This window comes from Silurus meridionalis, chromosome 10 (assembly GCF_014805685.1).
Source record: "Silurus meridionalis isolate SWU-2019-XX chromosome 10, ASM1480568v1, whole genome shotgun sequence".
In the NCBI taxonomy this organism is placed as follows: Eukaryota; Metazoa; Chordata; class Actinopteri; order Siluriformes; family Siluridae; genus Silurus; species Silurus meridionalis.
Window position 1 is genome coordinate 21,092,309 of NC_060893.1, and position 22,516 is coordinate 21,114,824.

General features: G+C 41.1%; 1 long non-coding RNA gene and 1 gene segment (V, D, J or C); one reads left to right on the top strand and one right to left on the bottom strand.

Annotated features, from left to right (window-relative positions):
* The first annotated feature begins 707 nt into the window (after nt 1-707).
* LOC124392692 lies at nt 708-21,232 on the top strand. The segment is given in 3 exon segments: nt 708-776; nt 5,983-6,040; nt 20,736-21,232. Coding segments are annotated over 2 exon segments (381 nt in total).
* LOC124392694 lies at nt 6,464-7,591 on the bottom strand. The gene is made up of 2 exons (XR_006927195.1): nt 7,529-7,591; nt 6,464-6,939 (listed from the first exon to the last, which is right to left on the bottom strand). It is a non-coding gene; the product is annotated as an uncharacterized LOC124392694 (long non-coding RNA).
* Nucleotides 21,233-22,516: the final 1,284 nt, after the last annotated feature.

A 22,516-nucleotide genomic window follows, 5' to 3' on the forward strand; every position in this document is an offset into this window, starting at 1 on the left:
AACTACTGCTTCTTACTTAAAAAACACTAAATGGTTTAGCTCCCATGTATCTATCCAGTCTTCTAACATGCTACAATCTGTCACGCTCCTTGAGATCTCAAAACTCCGTCCTTCTAGTAGTTCCTAAAATAGCAAAGACCAATAAAGAGCATTCTCACATTTAGCTCCGAAACTTTGGAATAGTCTTCCTGACAGTGTTTAGGGCTCAGACATACTCTCCCAGTTTAAGGGCAAATTAAAAACTTATCTTTTTTAGCAAAGCCTACACATAACATATGTCACATATCATAACCTTGTGCTCCAGTACATCTGATCAAATGCACAATATCATCTTGTGCTGTTAATATCATAAACAGCAGCTACGCTAATTTCTCTCCACTGCATCTCTTTCTCTCCCCATCCTGAGGCATCCTGATGTTGCTCTAGCCCCAATCACGTCCCACCATGAAGATAATGGACCTTTAACCAGGCTGTTCAACAATATTTTGGAAGGTGAGAGGATCCCTGAGGAATGGAGAAGGATTGTGCTGGTACCGATCTTTATGAATAAGGGAGATGTGCAGAAGTGCAGTAACTACAGGGGAATACATTTAATCAATCTCCCATTGTGACTGAATGTGAGAATGACAGTAAGATTGGGGGAATGTGGTAAAGACGTTTCCATACTTAGAGGACACTTCGCATTGGCAGCACATGCTTCAGTGCTCTGGGAGTGTTTATAGTGCTGTGACATTCACACTTCATGACTGAGAGCTGCTGCTACAGAAACTTCACCCACAGCTACTGTAGAACATTGGGTTAATGTTCTGTTTAACATGCATTTGTATAAATGGGTATCCGTAGTGATGACGTCAGACGTATGCGTAAGCATTGGTGGTGAGAAAAGGCACATTGAAAGATGATGGATAAACAAGGTTGCAATAAAGGAGTTTGGTTGTGTTAACCTTGCGAGTGTGACCATCATTTAAACATGGTGTCAGAAGCGGACCAAATAATATAAAAAGGACGTTTTGGAGGTTTAAAAAAAAAAATAAAAAGAAAGTTTTCATCGGAAATACTTGCAACTTCTTTTTTTTTTTTGTATTCTCGTAAGAACAATGGCGGAAGGCTTCCGAAGACATTGCCGAGAACTGGCGAGTATTTGAGCAAGAATATGATATCTTCATAGCAGCTGCTCACTCGGATAAGGATGCCAGGACACGTGCATTTATTCTCCTTAATTTGGCCGGTTCAGAAGCCATTGAGCGAGAGCGCGCGTTTGTGTATGCACCTGCCACGTTTGCGGGAGAAGGAGAACAAAGACTGATCATCGCGGAGGCCGAATCTAGAGAGAACCGGAATGTCTAAAAAGGAAATTCCGTGAGTTATGCAACCCACAAACAAATGTCACAATGGAACGGCACAAGTTTAATATGAGAAATCAAAAAGCCGGTGAATCTATTGAAAAATACGTGAGTGATTTGAGAAACAAGGCAAAGACGTGCAGATTTGGTGATCTGACTGACGAACTTATAAGAGACAGACTTGTGTGCGGTGTGACTAGTGATGGCATGAGAAAAATTCTGCTAAGAGACAGTGAGCTAACATTGATCAAAGCAATAGGATTGTGTCAAATTCATGAGCTGACCGATATGCACTCAAAGACTCTCTCAGTGCCCAAGCAAAGCAACACTAATGTGGATAGTGTGCACCATAGAACCAAAACACAAGGGACCAAACACAAATTTAACTCCAACAGCAGAACATCTCAAATTATACTAAACTGCAGCAGTTGTGGATGAAAACACGAAGCAAAAAAGGAAAGATGTTTAGCCTATGGTCAACAGTGCCATAAGTGTAATAAATGGAACCATTTTAAGAAGTGCTGCAAGACAACATCAAAGTCAAATAGACAAAGAAAAGCAATAAATCAGCTGAAACCAAAGGAAGATTCCACAGATAGTACAGATGAGTCCTTCTATGTGGATGGTGTGTCAATTAAACACACAATTATTTGTGTGTACAAACAGTGGAAATAGGAAGTCCAAAATCAGAACTGATCTGCACAATGAACATTAATGAACACTCAGTGGATTTCAAAGTTGACACAGGAGCCAAATGTAATGTAATCGCTGAATTGTTATTCACAAAGATTAAGAGAATAGAAACATTAAGATCATCAAAGAACACCAAGCTTGTAGCCTATGGTGGTGAGGAAATTCCCACAGCAGGCCTCACCATGTTCACTTGCCAATTATCAGGAACGGTATACAATTTATTGTTCTATGTGGTGAAGAGAAATGTGCAACCATTGATAGGTTTACCTGACTGTCTGAAAATGAAGCTGGTATCATTTAACAAAGAAATTCATCATTTGTTAGTGGAGGAAAACTCAAGTTTTTCAAAACATATTCATTTTGAATATGAAGACCTTTTTAAGGATGAGATTGGCAAGCTTCCAGTAACATACTCAATGAAACAAGATCCAGCTGTGGATCCAGTGATAAGACCAACACGGAAAATCCCAGTCCCTATGCAAAGTAAAGTTAAATCTGAATTGCAAAGAATGGTCAATATGGGTGTCCTTATTCCAGTCTCAGAACCTACTGAATGGGTGTCTTCAATGGTGGCGACCCACAAAAAGAACTCTGAGGAAATAAGGCTATGCATCGACCCAAGAGACCTTAATAAGGCACTCTTACGTCCACACCACCCTATGCGGACTGTGGAAGAAGTTGCTGCTCAAATGCCAAATTTTTAAGTTTTTTCTGTTCTAGATGCAAAGGCATCTTTTTGGCAAGTTTCTCTTGATGAAAAGTCGTCAATGCTGACAACGTTCAATTCCCCGTTTGGAAGATTTTGATTTCAGCGCATGCAAGGTTTTCCAAAGAGCCATGGAGCAAATTTTTGCAGGTTATCCATGTGTTCCATGTATCCATGTAGTTGATGATATTCTTGTGGGAGGAAGAGACGTGAAAGAACATGATAATAATCTCAAGAAAGTTCTGGATCGTGCAAGAAAAGTCAACCTTAGACTGAATCCTCTCAAATGCAAGTTTCGGCTGTCAGAGATATGTTACGTAGGCCATGTGTTCACGCGTGAAGAACTAAAGCCAGATCCCTCTAAGATTAAAGCAATCACACAAATGGAGGCCCCGGAAAATGTTAAAGCCCTACAACGGTTTCTAGGGATGGTCAATTATCTTGGAAAGTTTATTCCAAATTTCAGCGACCGTTCAGCACCCTTGCGAGAGCTGACTTGTAAAGATATCGAACGGTGTTGGCTCAAACAGCAACAAGATGCATTTGACAAGTTGAAGGAGTGCATTACAAATCCACCAACATTAAGGTATTATGATGTTCAGAAGCCGGTGACACTGATGTGACGCTTCACAGTTTGGACTTGGTGCGGCCTGTCTCCAACAAAATGCTCCTATAGCATATGCATCACGCACTTTGACGCAAACCGAGACACGATATGCTCAAATTGAGAAAGAGCTCCTCGCGGTAGTCTTTGCATGTGTGAAATTTCATGACTACATTTATGGGAAAACAGTCCACATTGAGACAGACCATCAGCCATTAGTGACGATACTCAACAAGCCACTGCACATGGCACCAGCTCGATTGCAACGTTTGATGTTGAGGCTCCAAAAGTATGATTTTGTGATAAGCTACAAGAAAGGAAAACACATGTATCTGGCTGATACTCTATCACGTGCCCCTATAAAGACCACAGAAGCACCAGATAGTGAAAAGGCTGATTTTGAGGTGATATCAGTGGAACATCTTTCATCATCAAGAATAGATCAGTTGAAAAAAACATACATCTGCTGATCCGACATTCCAACAGCTTTGCAGAACAGTACATCAGGGATGGCCAGACCGACAGTCGAAGCTTTCACCTGAACTTCGTCAGTACTATCCATACAGAGATAAACTTACTATAAGGGATGGGATTGTGATGAAAGTCAAGTCAAGTCAAGTCAAGTTTATTTGTATAGTGCTTTTCACAACAGACATTGTCTCAAAGCAGCTTTACACAAATCAACAGTCAAGGTGAATGGTGTGAATTTGTCCCTGATGAGCAAGCCGTGGGGACTGTGGCAAGGAAAAACTCCCTTAAATGTTATGAGGAAGAAACCTTGAGAGGAACCAGACTCAAAAGGGGAACCCATCCTCATTTGGGTGACATCAAGAGTTTGATCATAAATCTTTCAACAATACAGAACACTGGAAAGTGAGAACTAACATGAGCACTGGAGTATAAGATTATAAGTGATGTTCTTTCTGCAGCCTTATACAGTCTATATGGTTAGTAGCTCCTAGTTTTATAAGCTCAGCATTTGTGATCATCACAGATCCAGCATCAGCTTCTCCATGCCAGAGCCTTTAAACACTCCAGGAGGTCCAATGTCAAAACTCTACACATGTAGCGGGATCCAAATGGCACTGGTACGTCTCTAGATGGTTCGGGATGTTTGCGAGAGGTCCGAAAGGTCCGAAAGTTGTGATTCCCAGGTCACTTCAAAAAGAATATATAAAAATTTTGCACAGAGGGCATCTTGGAGCATAAGCAAACAAAACGAAGAGCAAGAGGCGTAGCATATTGGCCCTCAATGAACAAGGACATTGAGGCCATCTGCAATGGCATGAGACGACACCAACAAAAAGAACCACTGAAACTGCATGATACTCCAGATCTCCCATGGTCAATTGTAGCAACCGATCTATTTGAATGGAATAGCCAAAACTATCTCGTTCTGGTGGACTCGTATTCGGGTTGGTTTGAGATAGATCTGCTGCATAATCTGACATCAACTGCCGTGATTACAAAATTAAAGAGACACTTTTAAGTACATGGCAGTCCCCATAAGGTAATCTCAGACAATGGAACGCAATTTACCAGCCAGCAGTTCAAACAATTTGCAGACACTTGGGATTTCATACATATAACAAGCAGTCCAGAATATCCACAATCCAACGGACTTGCAGAACGAGCGGTACGCAGTGCAAAAGAGTTGATGGAAAAATCTAAAAGGGCTGGAACAGACGTCTTTCTTGGTCTTTCTTGACTTTTGTCAAGGCAAACACGGACTACACTCCCAATTGACAAAAAGCTTCTGGTCCCTTCTACCAAAAGTCATATCACTGTCAGAAAACAGCTCACACACAAGCGCTACCAGCAAAAGCTTTACTATGACAGAACCAGCAAGGCTCTTCGTCCACTGATGACAGGTGAAGTGGTCAGGTTGCAGACTCCTCAAGGTTACAACAAATTAGGGACTGTCAAGGGTATCTGCAAAGAACCAAGATCATTCATGGTGGAAGGATTACAGGAGGAATCGCAAACATATCTTGCCTGTTCCAGAAACCTTACCACCACAATACGATTTCAATCCTGCAGAACATCCAAGAGATTGTAGGCCAAGACAGAATTCAAGTTCTCTGTCAAACCATACAGGTGCACAGGTGACATCTAATGACTCTAAAGTAACACCAGACACTGTTGCACCTGACCAGGAGGCAGAAAAAACATTGTATGTAACACGGTCTGGCAGAGTTTAAAGACCTAACCAAAAATATATATAATAAGCTGTTTGTTAAAAAAATAAAAATAAAAAAATAAAAAATACAGATCCAATTAGACTGTTACTTAATTTAGAGTGAAATGCTTAATGTTTTATCCCTAAAAGGTGACATTAGAATTATTTGTTATTATATGCTTTGAATTTCAGATTCAAGTTTGAGAATTTCTGATAGTGTAAGCTGATGTTAATTTTATGTTAAAGAGAATACTAAAGAAGGGGAATGTAGAACATTGGGTTAATGTTCTGTTTAACATGCATTTGTATAAATGGGTATCCGTAGTGATGACGTCAGACGTATGCGTAAGCATTGGTGGTGATATAGAGAAAAGGCACATTGGAAGATGATGGATAAACAAGGTTCGCAATAAAGGAGTTTGGTTGTGTTAACCTCGCGAGTGTGACCATCATTTAAACAGCTACCATGACTTTGATCCCTGTCTTCATCTGGACACTGATCCTCTGGACTCAAGGTCAGACACTGCTTCGTATTTTATCTCTACAATGATGTGTTCATACAAATACATGTATTGTTTCTGTACTAATATTTCAGTTTCATGCTGCATTATTGTGTATTTTTACAGAATGCAGAGGGCAAGCAACAGTAACTCAGACTCCTGCAGTGAAATCTGTTCTTCCATTAGAAACAGTTATCATCAACTGTAAAACCAGTCCAGCAGTGGCCAAGGATTCAAATGGTGAACACTTGTTTTGGTACAGATTTACATAAATGGCTGAATGATCCTCTTTCTCCCAAAATAGAGCACCACTTTCACCAGTTCAACTTCAACAGCCAAACCCACTGAAGCACAACACACAGCACTGAATGTACAGCTAAACACACTCTCTCATCACACTGATAATGACTACTAACTCTAATAAAAACACACCCAGTGTCCAAAATGAATCTTTATTTCAGCAGAGCAAAACTACAGGAAGAGCAACAGGAAAGTGAAGAGAGTAAAGACAGGAATATCAGCAATGTGTAGAATTGAAACTCTATTGTAGATGGATGTGTGAGCAGCTCAGTATTTAATTCTATCTTAGAGCTGTTAGTCTTCACACTGGCTCTTTCTGAACGTGACCGGATGATTGACACTGTCATGGGAGACAGTACAGACAAACTCCTCCCCCTTTTCCCAGAGTGCTTTGCTGAGGGTCAGGGTGCTGCTGCGTGTGTAACCGTCCTTCTTCTGTTTTTCAGGGCTGGTTAGAACCCCTTCGTTCACCACTGAGCCATCCACTGTCCAGCTCACCGTCGCCCCCTGTGGAGAGTAGTCAGACAGCAGGCAGAGCAGTGAGGCTGGTCCCTCAGAGAGCTGCAGAGACGATGGATGGAGCAGAGACACGGAGGGTTTCACAGTGGGACCCTCTGGAGAACAGAGAAAACATAAAAAACCCACACATTTAAACAAAGTTGCACAACATTTACTCATTACTTCTTTTTCACATCACTGCAGTTCAGTAGAACTAATCAGCAGGAGAACATTTACGAGCTAGTCGTTATATTGTGGAGCGACTCAGACTTCGATCAGCTTTATTTTGTTTTAGTCACTTCTTACTGACGTGTCATAGAAAGTGCTCTTTGTGTGATGGTATGACATGAATCTAATGACAGAAAAGCACTGTTTAACAAAAACACACAGCAGCATTCGTCTCTATTTTTCATCAGCACAGAGACTTCAGAATAATGTACACAACACTGCAGATATGAACCAGTGAGCAGGTTTCCAGTTACCAACACTAACACACTGGAGATTTATTACATGTTTAATATTTACTAATTTCTTATTTATTTTACTGCAAACAGTTTATAGTTTCTCCCAATTTATTTATTGATGCACACAATATATTTAATTTGAATTATTTATGGAGAACAGTGAAGAATTAAATAATAAAAATAAGTAAATATATATTTATTTTGTATCAGTTTTAGAAGTTTAGAAGTAAAAGACACTTACTGACGGTTAGTTTTGTTCCTCCACCAAAAGTGTGCCACAGTGATACATTCTAATGAAACCGTCATACAAAAACCTCTGTTACACTACATTGATCACAGACACACACACACACACACACACACACACACACACAGATTTTGCATATGCGTGTTATGTAACTGCTGCTAACACTCACTAAAAGCTGTAGTGCTGTTCAGACTGTGTTCAGTTCTATCAGAAACAATGGGTTTGCTGGAGGTTTTAATTTTGCCTTTTTTATATTTAGTTATTTATTTATGTATTTATACTTTTTATAAAAATTGTAAAAACAGAAATGCGCGCTGAATTGCGTTAATAACATTTAGTGCCGATTAAAATAATTAAAATTTTGACAGCCAAATAAATATATATATATATATATATATATATATATATATATATATATATATATATATATATATATATATATAAATACAAAACGAATTAAAAATTTTGTTACCGAATGAATGTTTCCAGACTGAAGATCCACATACCGAACACAAGCAGAGAAAAGATGATGATGATCAGGAATGTGTCTGTTCTCAGTCATGTTTACATCACTGACTCCCTCTGTCTCATCCATGTTAACCCCAAACTTCTTACTGTCTTCTGCCTGCTGATTCTTATCTTCATAAAGAGTGAGAGTCAGGACTATACACCAGCGGATTGAAAAAGACGTGCAGTAACAGGAAATTGGTTGTTCGGCTAAAATCGGCGCGCAGTGAAAATAAAAAATATACATTTCACCAAATCAATGAATTAAAACTAAAGTAACAATCCGGTTTTGAAAATGTAAAAAGTAAAAAGTACAGATATTTGTGTTAAAATGTAATGAGTAAAAGTAAAACGTTGTCTAAAAAAGAAATTGTGGAGTAAAGTACTGATACCAAAAAAATCTACTTAAGTACAGTAACAAAGTATTTGTACTCCGTTACTTCCCGCCTCTGTCCCTCACCATGAGACTCTAATTTATTTTTCATACAATCATCAAATTGCTCTCACACTTATTACTACATTTAATTAGAATATTTAAATGTTGGTTCTTTTTTTTTCAGAGTCCTTTGAGGAAATTGTCCTGACTCAGTCTCCAGGATTTTAGTCTGTTTCTCCATGAGACTCTGTTACACCTGTAGATCCAGTCAGGATGTTTCTGCTGATATTCAGTGGCACCCGCTGAAACCTGGAAAAGCTCCTGAGCTCCTGAAATATTATGATGTTTACCGGCACATTGTACATGTATTGTTTCTGTACTAATATTTCAGTTTCATGCTGCATTATTGTGTATTTTTACAGAATGCAGAGGTCAAGCAACAGTAACTCAGACTCCTGCAGTGAAATCTGTTCTTCCAGGAAAAACAGTCACCATCAACTGTAAAACCAGTCATGCAGTGACCAAGAATTCAAATGGTGAACACTTGCTCTGGTATCAGCAGAAAGCTGGAGAAGCTCCTAAACTCCTGATTAAAGTTGTAAATCAGCTACAGTCGGGTTTTCCAGCTCGTTTCAGTGGCAGTGGATCTTAATCTGATTTCACTCTGACCATCACTGAAGTCCAGACTGAAGAGGCAGGAGATTATTACTGTCTGAGTCACCACAGCATCTCTGGCTACTGGTTCACACAGTAATATAGAGTCGTACAAAAACCTCCCTCAGTCAGATAGTAGAGAAACTGCACTGCTGCAGCTGGGAGCGACTGCAGGTGCTGAGTTGGAGGATGTGATACGACACAATGACACGTTTTTGGCTTATTGATTTATTTATATTCACTCCCTCCATATGATCAAACCTATCTTCCATTTCCATGCAGATAAACACACTCACACACACACACACACACACACACACACACACACACACACACACTACTACTTAATAGACAAAATGTATTGCCTTATTTGTATAACACTTTAAACAATGGACAGTACCCCAAAGCAGCTTTACAGAAATTAATAGAATCTGTGTATACATTTTACATTTTATAAATTAGTCCTTAAATGTATCCATGTTTTTAATCCTTTATGAGCAAGTCAGCCATGAAGCAATTGTAGCAAACAGTATATATTAATTACAGTCCAGATCCATATAATGTTTCTTGTGTTTAACCCTCTGCTGTACCCGCATGGTTTTTTAAACTCTTTATGTGGAACCATTTAGGTAGGGCTTTAGGATGAATCATGCAGGTCCAGAAAGAAAAATGAGACAGAATCATTGTAACATCAGGAGCATGTTTAAGGATGAAGGAGAGAGAGATAGAGAAAGAAAGAAAGAAAGAAAGAAAGAAAGAAAGAAAGAAAGAAAGAAAGAAAGAAAGAGTGACAGGAAGAGAGAAGGAAACATGGATTATTAGTATTATTATCCTTTTTGCTACATATCTTAGGACAAAAATGTAGTATGAGTAGAGTGCAAGTAAGGACTCTAGCAGGACTACAATAGCTATAAAAGCATAGCTAAAAGGGACAGCCAGAAGGTTACAGAGACATGAGAGATCTCTTGGATGACAGCCCACCACAACATTGACAAAAAACTTGAATGCATGCATAAAATGCCTTGGGGTTATTCAAACATCCCAGGTAAATAAAACAGTCAACAGATCAAGTCAATAGTAAAATCAGGTCAACTATAACCATGATCCCCCCAGATCTGCTCCTTTACCTCTTTACCTGAGAGAAACCTATTAACAAAAAGCTTGATGCAACAAATATGTTTTTAACCAAGACTTGAACATTAACACTGTGTCTGAGTCCTGAGCACTGATTGGAAGGCTGTACCATAACTGTGGGACTTTTCTAAATGATAGCTCCGTCCCCTGCTGCAGTCTACATTTTTAGAAGTGCCAACAAATAGCCTGCACCTTTTGACTGAAGTAGGCATGGCACATCATAATCAACCAAACTGACGTCCTCTAACCTTCCTGATGGCCATAAGGATGGATGCAAGATTTCTGCTGCCCGCGTGTAGTCGTCGAATCCCAAATGACACCTAGATAATGCTGTTCATTGCTATTCATTGACTTAAGCTCTGCATTCAAAACAGTCTTCCCCACTGTACTGATTACTAAGCTCAGTGAACTGGGTATCTGCAGCTCCACTTACACATGGATTCTGGACTTTCTCACCAACAGACCTCAATCTCTCAGGTTGGGAAACCAGGTATCCTCTACCCTCATCCTGGGCACTGGAATCCCGCAGGGCTGTGTTCTGAGCCCACTGCTTTACTCCCTGTTCACCCACGATTGTGCTCCTCTATATAACTCCAACATCTTCATCAAGTATGTAGATGACACCGCGGTCGGCCAGATTGGCAACAATGATGAATCGGCCTACAGGGAAGAGATCCATAATCTAGCAGCATGGTGTGCCAACAACAACCTGACTCTCAACGCCAGAAGACCAAAGAGCTCATTGTGGACTTTCGGAAATCCAACAGCAGGAGACATCTACCTGTCAACCTCGATGGAACTGAGGTAGAACGAGTCTCCAGCTTTAAGTTCCTGGGAGTTAACATCTCTGAGGATCTGACATGGCTGCAGAACACGTCAACTCTGGTTAAAAAAGCACAACAGCGCCTGTACTTCTTGAGAAGTCTCAAGAAATCTCATCTGTCGCCGGGGATTTTACCGAGCTTCTACCGCTGCATCATTGAGAGCATCCTGACCAACTCCATCACTGTATGGTACGGAGGCTCTACTGTGAGTGAACGAAAAGCCCTGCAAAGGGTGGTCAAAACTGCCCAACGCATCACTTGCACCGAAACTAACTGCCATTGAACACCTTCACCACAGCAGATGTCTGCGCAGAGCTCACAACATTATCAAGGACTCTTCACATACCGGTCATAAACTGTTTAACCTCCTTCCATCATGAAGGAGATACAGGAACTTGCTCACCAGAACCAGCAGGTTCAGGGACAGCTTTTTTCCATCCACCATCACACTACTGAACTCTACACTACACCGCTAATCACTACAAAACAAACACAAACAAAACACTGTATATAACTGTCAGGATCTCCTGGGCACACTGCGCGCACTTCCGGTCAGCGGCCATCTTGCCGTTTTTCCTGCGCCTCCCGGTATATAAGGAGAATCAAGACTTTAGCTCCTGGCCAGATTATCTTACCTGTTTCCTAGCCCCTCAGATGAGTCTTGCCATCTTGCCTGCGCTGTATCCTGATCCTGACCCCTGATCCCTGGTCTTCTCTGCCACCCTAGTTTCCTGGTTTGGACTTGGACTGTTTTTGGTTTGTGTTTTGTTCTGCCTTGTATTGCTCTGTTTGCTGGTATTTTGATTCCTGGACTGTTTTTGGTTTTGCTTCCCTGTATTGCCCTATTGCCTGTGCCTAGACCCTGGACTGTTTTTGGATTCTGTTTTTGCCTTTGCCCCTTGCTTTATATATTAAATTCAGCTTTTTCCCTTAACCTTGTGTGCATCCTGCATTTGGGTCCTCCCATCCAGTCACTCTGCACCTACCGTTGCACCCGTGCTTGCTGACAATAACCTCTGTACTATACATGTACATATTACATACTTTTCTATTACTCATTACATCTGCACTATTTTTATCTATGTATCTTTATATCATTACTGTACATTCTGCCCAACATTTCATTCATTTGTGTATATAACCTGTATATATATATATATATATATATATATATATATATATATATATATATATATATATATATATAGTACACTGTTTAATCAACTTGCTAATTACTCCTCAATGCCATTGCCTTAAGAACCATTCCTGTACTTCTTAATGATGTCCACACATCTCTGCACTGTTACTGCCTTATATTTATTCACTGTACATATGCTTCATATTTATATATATATATATATATATATATATATATATATATATATATATATATATATATATATATATATATATAATTCTGCTAATTCTTAAATGCCATTTTAACCTTCACTTCTGCACATTACTCTTTAATGCCTCAGAACCATTCCTGTACTCTAAATTGATGTCCACACATCTCTGCACTGTTACTGACTTTATATTTATCTATAAATTTATATATCTATAAGTGGTTCTCTGTAATGGAGAAAGCACACTCTTCTTGGCGTTAAGCAGAAACCCCAGTTTCTTTATGTGAGCAAGAACGACATCTCGATGCCGGACCACTATCTGCTCTGCTATAATTGAGGATGCTGATGCCCTGAAGTCTTAGAGGAGCCAGAGCCACATCCACACACTTAATGATGGTGCAGGGTGACAGGGCAAGGCCAAATGGAAGAACCTGATTTTGGTAATCTTCGGCCCCGAAAGCAAACCTGTGAGAAGGAAGGATGGATACATGTAAGTGTGGATCTTTAGATTGAAACCAGTCCTTGGATATTATCTAAGACACCACGTGCTTGAGGGTCAGCATTTTTAACTGAAGTCTCATGAGAGAGCAGTTCAACTGACGTAGACCTAGAATAGGACGCAACCCACCGTCCTTTTTGGGAACTATGAATTACTGGCTGTACAACCTTGGCTCTCTGTCTGATGGAGGGACTACCTCAATAGCCTCCGTCCTCAGAAGAGTGCTTACTTCTTGTTCCATGAGCCTGCTCAGTTCCCATCAGATTGGGACAAACACTGTCCCGGAGATGGGAGGTGCAGGGTTGAGAGTGGGGCTGCGCTTGCCAAGCAGCCCCATGAGAGCGGGGTGGAAGATGTTGATGGAACACCACAGATTTGTGACAATTGACATAAATACACACAGAATTTAGGATCTTCCGGGCATGCGGCGTACACTTCCGGTTTTGCGCACTTCCGTTTTCGATTTAAGGACACCCAAGACTTTAACTCAGGGCCAGATTATCTCACCGGCTTCCATAGTCCCTGAGAAATATTCTTGCCACCCTGCTTGCTTTGGTTCCTGCTCCTGTTTCTGACCCAGATTGTGACTCTGACCCCTGTTCCATTTTGCCTCTGCTCTGGACTGGTTTTTGTTTCTGCTCTACCCTTCCTAGTTCTGTTCACTGATTTTTTGTTTTTAGATTGTTTGCCTGTGCTTTGCCACCGGACAGTTTATTGAACTGTGTTTTTGCCTTGCCCTATTGCTCAGTTTGTTTTTTTATTAAAGCATGTATTTCCTTACCCCTTGTAACATCCTTGTCACAGAAGCTTGCTTCGGCTTCACTCCATGTGCTTGTATGCTTCCTGGTTGTGACTTTACCCCACTGGTGATGCTGTGCGTCCAATTTTTGATGGACTACACACATTATTATAGAGCGTTGACAAAGCAGTCACATCCGTAAAGTGTTGCGACGCAGCTCAAGTTCCTAAAGGAAAATAATTGTCATTTGAGTGTATTATCTTCTGACATATCTTCCACCCGGAAACTCACAGCCACTTCTCGCGGATCATGCTCCCTGCGAGCGAGGCTGCACCATGCCCCCAGTTCAAAGTTCCCACGAGCACGCCGCTTTGTTTCAGAGTTCCCACGAGCGCACCGCTCCGCTCCACTGTTCCACCTAGGGCGTCGCTCTGCTCCAGTGTTTCGCCAAGGGTGCCGCTCCGCTTCAGAGTTCCACCGAGGGTGCCGCTCCGCTCCAGTGTTCTGCCAAGGATGCCACTGCACCGCTGGCTGGCCGCGAAAGGTACGTCGTACCGCCACCTGGCCGTGAAGGGTTCGTCGTACCGCCGTCTGGCCGTGACCTCCAGATGACCTATCTCGCCTCGCCTGTCACTCCAGAGATGATGCCCTTTGTGGAGGTTTGGAGCCGACTCTGGGGTGTGAGGGTGCTCTCTTTGAATGTCCGAAGGGACCTCCAACCGCGACATCGCCATTAGACGAATCTAGGATCATGACCTCATTTCCAGCGATTCTGTAAAGCGTGACGGCACCCTTGGGGAAGCTTTGCGACTCTATGGTGTTCCAGAGTGATTTTGAAGTGCGACAGCCTCCTGGGAGGAATTAAGGATCTCGACGTTGCCTTTGGGTAAGCTTTAAAGCACGTAATCCTTGGGGGAGCTTTGTGACATTATGGTGCTTCTTCTTTTTTGGTGAACTTTTAAATACTCCTTCCAGGATATTTATGCGATTGACACCAAACGTGGTCAACATGATGCCGAGACATTGTAGATGATAAATTGTGAAGGGATTTTTGATATCTCGAACGCCGTTCCCATGGCAACGCGTCAAACTTTACTTTTATTTCAGGCATATTTAAGCTCTTGGCATGCACTTTGTGTGCCTTAACATCCTCAAAAACACCGGAGATTTGGCACAGACGTCAAAGTCGTCTACCATTAGGACCAGTAAAAGGCTGGAACATAGGTGTGGCAATAGGGCTCTGTAGCGCCCCCTGTAATAGAAAAAAAAATATTGGTGCACAGATCGGGCAAAAATGTACGCACATGTACGAGAGTTGGTAGGCATATAGATCTCATCGACCCGAACAACTTTCACAATCAAACCTATTAGCTCCGCCCAACAGGAAGTCAGCCATTTTGGATGGTTTCATAAGTGCATGTGGTGAACTTTTAAATACTCCTCCTAGGGAATATATGCGATTGACATCAAACGTGGTGAACATGATGCCGAGACATTGCACTTGCTAAATTGCGAAGGGATTTTTGATATTTTGAACGGTGCTGCCATGGCGAGGCGACAAATCTATGGCGAATTCAGAGAAACAGGAAGTGTCTAATATCTAAAGCAAAAAATGTCTTATTGTATGACACGCGGTTTGTATGTTCGGCCAAGGATTCCGATCGCATCGATGTGCCTATTGTGAATTTTGGACATAGCGCCACCAACAGGCGCCAGTAAGTGTATCAGTCTCAAAAGGTGGATTTTTTGACAGTTGCATGTGGTGAACTTTTAAATACTCCTCCTAGGATATTCATGCGATTGACACCAAACGTAATCAGCATGATGCCGAGACATTGTAGATAATTGCAAAGTGATTTTTGATATCTTGAACGCTGTTCTCATGGCAACGCGTCAAACTTACCTTTTATTTCAGGCATATTTAAGGCTTTTGGCGTGCTTAGATTAACTTGAAATTTGACACATACGTCACATTTGTCAGCTGTTAAGTGTGGACAAAAAGGTCAGACAAAGGTGTGTCTCAAGTGGCCCACTAGTGCCCCCGTTTGTCTAAAATGTGGGGTTTCTTTTACTTACAGTCCCCAAATGGGTCAGTAACAACATAAAATAGTCCACTGATATTTACCCACTTGATGCACTTGCACACCGTGCATTGTTTTCTGGGAGGGACCGTATAGCGATACACAAATGTGCGAGGGCCCGCCATCGCTGCTTGCAGCTATATTTATTATTATTATTATTATTATTATTATTATTATTATTATTATTATTATTATTATTGTTGTTGTTGTTGTTGTTGCTCTTAATGCATAAGTAATATTCTCTCTGATTGGGAACATACTCAATACATTTGTATGAAAGCATGTGTTCCGGTTAAAATAAAACTAATTATATTGCTTCGAGGGAAATATATTTGTAAATAGTACACTGGGAATATAGCAATAAGTGTATATGATGTATGTTTTGGGTAAATTGGGCAATAAAGACATGAAGGCCACCAGGTGTTTTTTTCATGAATAATCAGGTTCTGTAACAGATACTTAGATGATACAGTGGTGATTTGTGTATGAAGTGCATTATCTATAATGTAAAGTGTCTATGTGTTTACTGATGCAAAGGCTTTATTAATAATTCAGAGCAGGACATTGCAGTGATATACACATGTAACATGTTTAGGTGGGAATTAAGTAATATGTGTAACTGTCTAATGCAGTAGCACAGAGCAGTGAAATGAAAGGGAGATTTACATGAAGACTGCTGAATGATCCTCTTTCTCACCATTTCCACCAGATGTTCAGCTTCCTCCAGCCAAACTCACTGAAGCACAACACACAGCACCGAGTGTACAGCTAAACACACTCTCTCATCACACTGATAATGACAACTAACTCTAATAAAAACTACAGAGCAAAACTACAGGAAGAGCAACAGGACAGTGAAGAGAGTAAAGACAGAAATATCAGCATTGTGTAGAATTGAAACTCTATTGTAGATGGATGTGTGAGCAGCTCAGTGTTTAATTCTATCTTGTAGCTATTAGTCTTCACACTGGCTCTTTCTGAACGTGACCAGATGATTGACACTGTAATGGGAGACGGTACAGACAAACTCCTCCCCCTTTTCCCAGAGTGCTTTGCTGAGGGTCACGGTGCTGCTGCGTGTGTAACCGTCCTTCTTCTGTTCTTCAGGGCTGGTTAGAACCCCTTCATTTACCTCTGAGCCATCCACTGTCCAGCTCACCATCACCCCCTGTGGAGAGTAGGCAGATAGCAGGGAGAGCAGCAAGGACGGTCCCTCAAAGAGCTGCAAAGACGATGGATAGAGCAAAGACACGGAGGGTTTCACAGTGGGACCCGCTGGAGACCATAAAACATATAATTATAGTAATGTAATAATGATAGTATAGTTATGTGATAGTTTACTCCATCACACTGAACCCGGTGATATTTTGTCATTGTAACGACTGTAGAGGAGATGCAGGTCAAACAACAAAACACAGTTTTGATAATGTCATCAAACCAAACTGCAGTTGAACAAAACAACCTTCATCTTAACAAGTTCAGAACAAACACACTGTGTTTAACTAACCATCACACCAGCATACATTCATCTTTGTTAAATTTTGTAGATTTTAAAATAGATTTTTAGATTAGCATTAATTTAAAAATAATAAACCATCATTATTCCTACTTTACTGCCACACCAAATTCTACATTGATGATGAATTTAAGTAAAACAAGAAATAAAAAAAATTTCACATGGACCTGAAAAAGAGATGATGTAACTCGTAAGAATTTTACGAAATGAGACAAAAGCAGAGAATTTCTAGGAGCAGCTCTCTCCTCTTCACATCACATTTCTGTATTTTATAGAAAATATCAATTTATAAGAATGTCACATTAATAAATTGTAGTGAATCTGTATTTATCTACCTTGTATGAAATGGATTATGAGAATCCATGAGATTTTAGTACAAGAGGGCACTTGTAACTTGTGAAACTGTCATACAAAAGACTACACTAAAATAAACACACACACACACACACACACACACACACACACACACACACACACACCTGATTTTGAGCACAGTATACTGTACACACTGCAGAAGGCTCGAGGAGAAAAAACACCAAATGATAGATTAGTGATGAGATTTGTCTCTACAGTCAGTAACACAATATACATAATACATAAAGACAGTAAAGAACAATGTTGTAATGTTGGTCTTTAAATCTCTTCTGTAGTCAGTCTGAATCCTAATGGAAATAAAGTAAATGTATAAACTTCTGTCATTTTTCTACATGCACTTGTTACCTCTTGATATTTTCCAAGAAATCTCCCATTGTGACTGAGTGTGAGAATGACAGTAAGATTGGGAAAATGTGGTAAAGATGTTTCCATACTTAGAGGACACTTTGCATTGGCAGCACATGCTTCAGTGCTCTGGGAGTGTTTATAGCGCTGTGACTTTCACACTTCATGACTGAGAGCTGCTGCTACCAGATGACATACCGGTAGAAGTGTGGAGATGTTTAGGAGAGATGGCAGTGGAGTTTTTGACCAGGTTGTTTAACAGGATTTTGGAAGGTGAGAAGATGCCTGAGGAATGGAGAAGAAGGTTGGACTGCATCAAGGATCGGCCCTGAGCCCTTTCCTGTTTGCAGTGGTGATGGATGAGGTCAGACAGGAGTCTCCCTGGACTATGATGTTTGCGGATGATATTGTGATTTGTGGTGAGAGTAGTGAGCAGGTTGAGAAGAGCCTGGAGAGGTGGAGATATGCGTTGGAGTGAAGGGGAATGAGAGTCAGTAGGAGTAAGACAAAGTACAAGTGTGTGAATGAGAGGGAGGGCAGTGGAGTGATGTGGTTGCATGGAGAAGAGCTGGAGAAGGTGGAGGAGTTCAGGTACCTGGGGTCAACAGTGCAAAGTAATGGAGAGTGTGTTAGAGAAGTGAAGAAAAGAGTGCAGGCAGGGTGGAGTGGGTGGAGAAGAGTGACAGGAGTGATTTGTGATAGTAAGGTATTTGCAAGAATGAAAGGGAAAGTTTATAGGACTGTGGTGAGACCTGCGATGTTGAATGGATTAGAGACAGTGGCATTGAGTAAAAGACAGGAAGTGGAGCTGGAGGTAGCAGAGCTGAAGATGTTAAGGTTTTCGTTGGGAGTGACAAGGATGGACAAGATTAGAAATGAGTTTATTAGAGGGACAGCACATGTAGGATGTTTTGGTGACAAGGTGAGGGAGGCAAGATTGAGATGGTTTGGACATGTGCAAAGGAGGGACATGAATTATATTGGTAGAAGAATGCTGAGGATGGAGCCACCAGGTAGGAGGAAAAGAGGAAGGCCAAGGAGGAGGTTCATAGATGTGGTGAGGGAAGACATTCAGGTAGTTGGTGTGAAAGAGGCAGATGTAGAGGACAGGGTGGTATGGAGACGGATGATCCGCTGTGGCGACCCCTAATGGGAGCAGCCGAAAGAAGAAGAAGAAGAAGAAGAGGATGTAAACACTATATATCCTGCACTTGCTGCTATTGCACTCTGGTTAGACCCAAACAGCATTTTGTTGCCTTGTACTCGTACATGTGTAATGACAATAAAGTCTAATCTAATCTAATCTAATCTAATCTAATCTAATCTAAAATTCAGAGGAACATGTCACAGTAATATACAGAATGTGTCTATTTTGTTTCATTCAAAATAAAATGAGCTACTAACACTATAATCTGATGGGTTTTTTGTCTTATGACATCAAAGAAAAAATTAATAACAGAGGAATATTGACATGACAAATAAGTCAGTCAGTTTGTTTCCTCCACTAAAAGTGATCCACACTGATACATACAGGTTCAGTGTCTATACAAAAACTCTGCTGCTCTAAACTCACTGCTCTCTCCATCATTTACACGTCTTATTACAAAACAGCTACACAACACCAACTTCTGTTCACATCAGCTGATCTCTACACACACTTTCTGCCTGCTTTTATTCCTTTTTACTGATTTTTCTTCAGAAACACTGAGATGAATCAGTAAAAACTGAAGATGCAGCTAGTGTGTAAGACACAGAAATACATCACACAAACTAAAAGCTGAAAAGACAAAAATGTAGATCGGCAGTTAAACAGGTTTTACCCATAATGCCTCAGTGTAACCACTTGATATTTTACAAAACATCTCCTATTTGAATGTGAGAATGACAGAGTATAGCAGAGTAATGACAGTGTAATGACAGTGTAAAGTGACTCATATACAATTTATAGTAAAGATCTATTTATTAATAAAAATGTCACATGATTATATTGTAGTGAAGCTGTATCTATTTTCAATGTGTAAAAAAAATGAATGAATCCATGAGATTTAAAAATCTCAATCTTTAAAAGTGGGCACTTACTTTACATAATGAGTTTTGTTTCTCCACCAAAAGTCCCCACAGTGATACATTCTTGTGAAACGGTCATAAAAAACCCTCTGTTGCACTACAATGAACATAAACACACAAACAGACACACACACCAAAATCTGGAGCACAGTGTAGTGTACACACTGAAAAAAACTGGAGGAGAAATAACACTAAATGATGGATTAGTGAGGAGATTTGTCTTCACACTCAGTAACACAATATACATAACACAGTAAAGAATAATGTTATAATTCTGGTCTCCTTGAAATCTTCTCTGTAGTCAGTTTGAATCCTGATGGAAATAAAGTAAATGTCTGACTTCTGTCATTTCTCTACATGCACTTGTAACCTCTTGATATTTTCCAAAAAATCTCCCATTGTGACTGAGTGTGAGAATAACAGTAAGATTGGGGGAATGTGGTAAAGAGGTTTCCATACTTAGAGGACACTTTGCATTGGCAGCACATGCTTCAGTGCTCTGGGAGTGTTTATAGCGCTGTGACTTTCACACTTCATGACTGAGAGCTGCTGCTACAGAAACTTCACCCACAGCTACCATGACTTTGATCCCCATCTTCATCTGGACACTGATCCTCTGGACTCAAGGTCAGACACTGCTTCATATTTTATCTCTACAATGATGTGTTCATACAAATACATGTATTGTTTCTGTTCTAATATTTCAGTTTCATGCTGCATTATTGTGTATTTTTACAGAATGCAGAGGTCAAGCAACAGTAACTCAGACTCCTCCAGAGAAATCTGCTCTTCCAGGAGAAACAGTCACCATCAACTGTAAAACCAGTCAGGCAGTGACCAAGAATTCATATGGTGAATTGTTGCACTGGTATCAGCAGAAAGCTGGAGAAGCTCCTAAACTCCTGATTAAACTTGTAAACCAGCTACAATCGGGGTTTCCAGCTCGTTTCAGTGGCAGTGGATCTGGATCTGATTTCACTCTGACCATCAGTGGAGTCCAGGCTGAAGATGCAGGAGATTATTACTGTCAGAGTCACCACAGCATCTCAGGCTACTGGTTCACACAGTGATATAGAGTCATACAAAAACCTCCCTCAGTCAGATAGTAGAGAAACTGCACTGCTGCAGCTGGGAGCGACTGCAGGTGCTGAGTTGGAGGATGTGATACACACAAACACACAAATTCCTATTTAACAGACACAAACATCAGGGCTTTTACTTGTAATTTTTGTGTCTGTGTTTAATTTCTTGGTCTTGAGAAGTTTTGGGACCAGAACACAAATTAAATTTATCACTTCACTGGTCAGAAAGCTACTGACTTCATGAATATGAGCTGTGATTATTTCCTACAGAGCTTCATCATCCTTTATAATGTTTTGAGCATATAGCATTAGGAACACAATAAATTTTTCATTCTAGAGAATGAACTGTGAACTGAACATTTACTACTATAATTGAAAAGAGTTTATAATATTAACATCTGTCATTAATTACAATTATTATAAATCAGATTTCACTAAAGAGTGGAACACAAGAAACTTTGAATATGTGTATAAATATATTTAATGTATTATCTAGGTCTTTTGTGCACTAATGTCAGGCGCAAAGAATGTTCTGAGACCGATTGAATTCCAAAAAGGGCTTTTCTTTAATGAAAAAAGCAAAATGGGCAAGGCAGAAAACACAGACGACACACACTGAAGCTAGTAAGCTGGAACACAACTATAACTGAGTAGTTTTGGGCAGTCCAGTAGGTTCATAAGCCTAAGCTGTAGAACGGACGGTGGGAATGTGGAAAAACAGGGTCTTTATAGTGTGGTGACTGATATGGACCAGGTGTGGATGATTAGTAAGTTGGTGAGCTGCTTGGAGTGATTGGAGGGGTTGGTGTGGGTGTGGCTGCTGGATCCTGACAGTACCCCCTCCAGGGGCGGCTCCCGACGCCTGACCCTGCGCCTGGGACGACCCGACACGGGCGCAGGACGAAGTGGATGAGTGGCGTGGAATTCCTCCAGGAGCGCTGGATCCAATATGTCCCGCCGCGCCACCCATGATCGTTCCTCGGGGCCGTAGCCCTCCCAGTCCACAAGATATTCCAGGCCCCTGCCCCGACGCCGAGAGTCCAGCACTTCCCGTACCGAGTAGACCGAAGGCTGTTCCAAAACCTCCGGCGGAGGGGCCTGACCTCGCCGTCGCAAAAGATGGGGTATACGGTTTTAGAAGCGACACGTGGAAAGTGGGGTGAATTCGGTATCGTGTTGGGAGTTCCAGCCGATAGGCCGCCTCGTTGATACGCCTCTCGATCCTGAAGGGTCCGATATACCTGGGACTCAGCTTCCTGCAGGGGAGACGCAGTCGCAGGTCTTTGGTGGACAGCCAAACCCAATCTCCGGGGCTGTACAGATAAAGCCCACCGACCGTGGCAAGTCGGTCACGAAGTCAATGCCGATGTGTGACCATGGCCTCTGTGGAGTAGGCAGGGGGATGAGCTTGCCCACCGGTAAGTGCCGAGGAGTCTT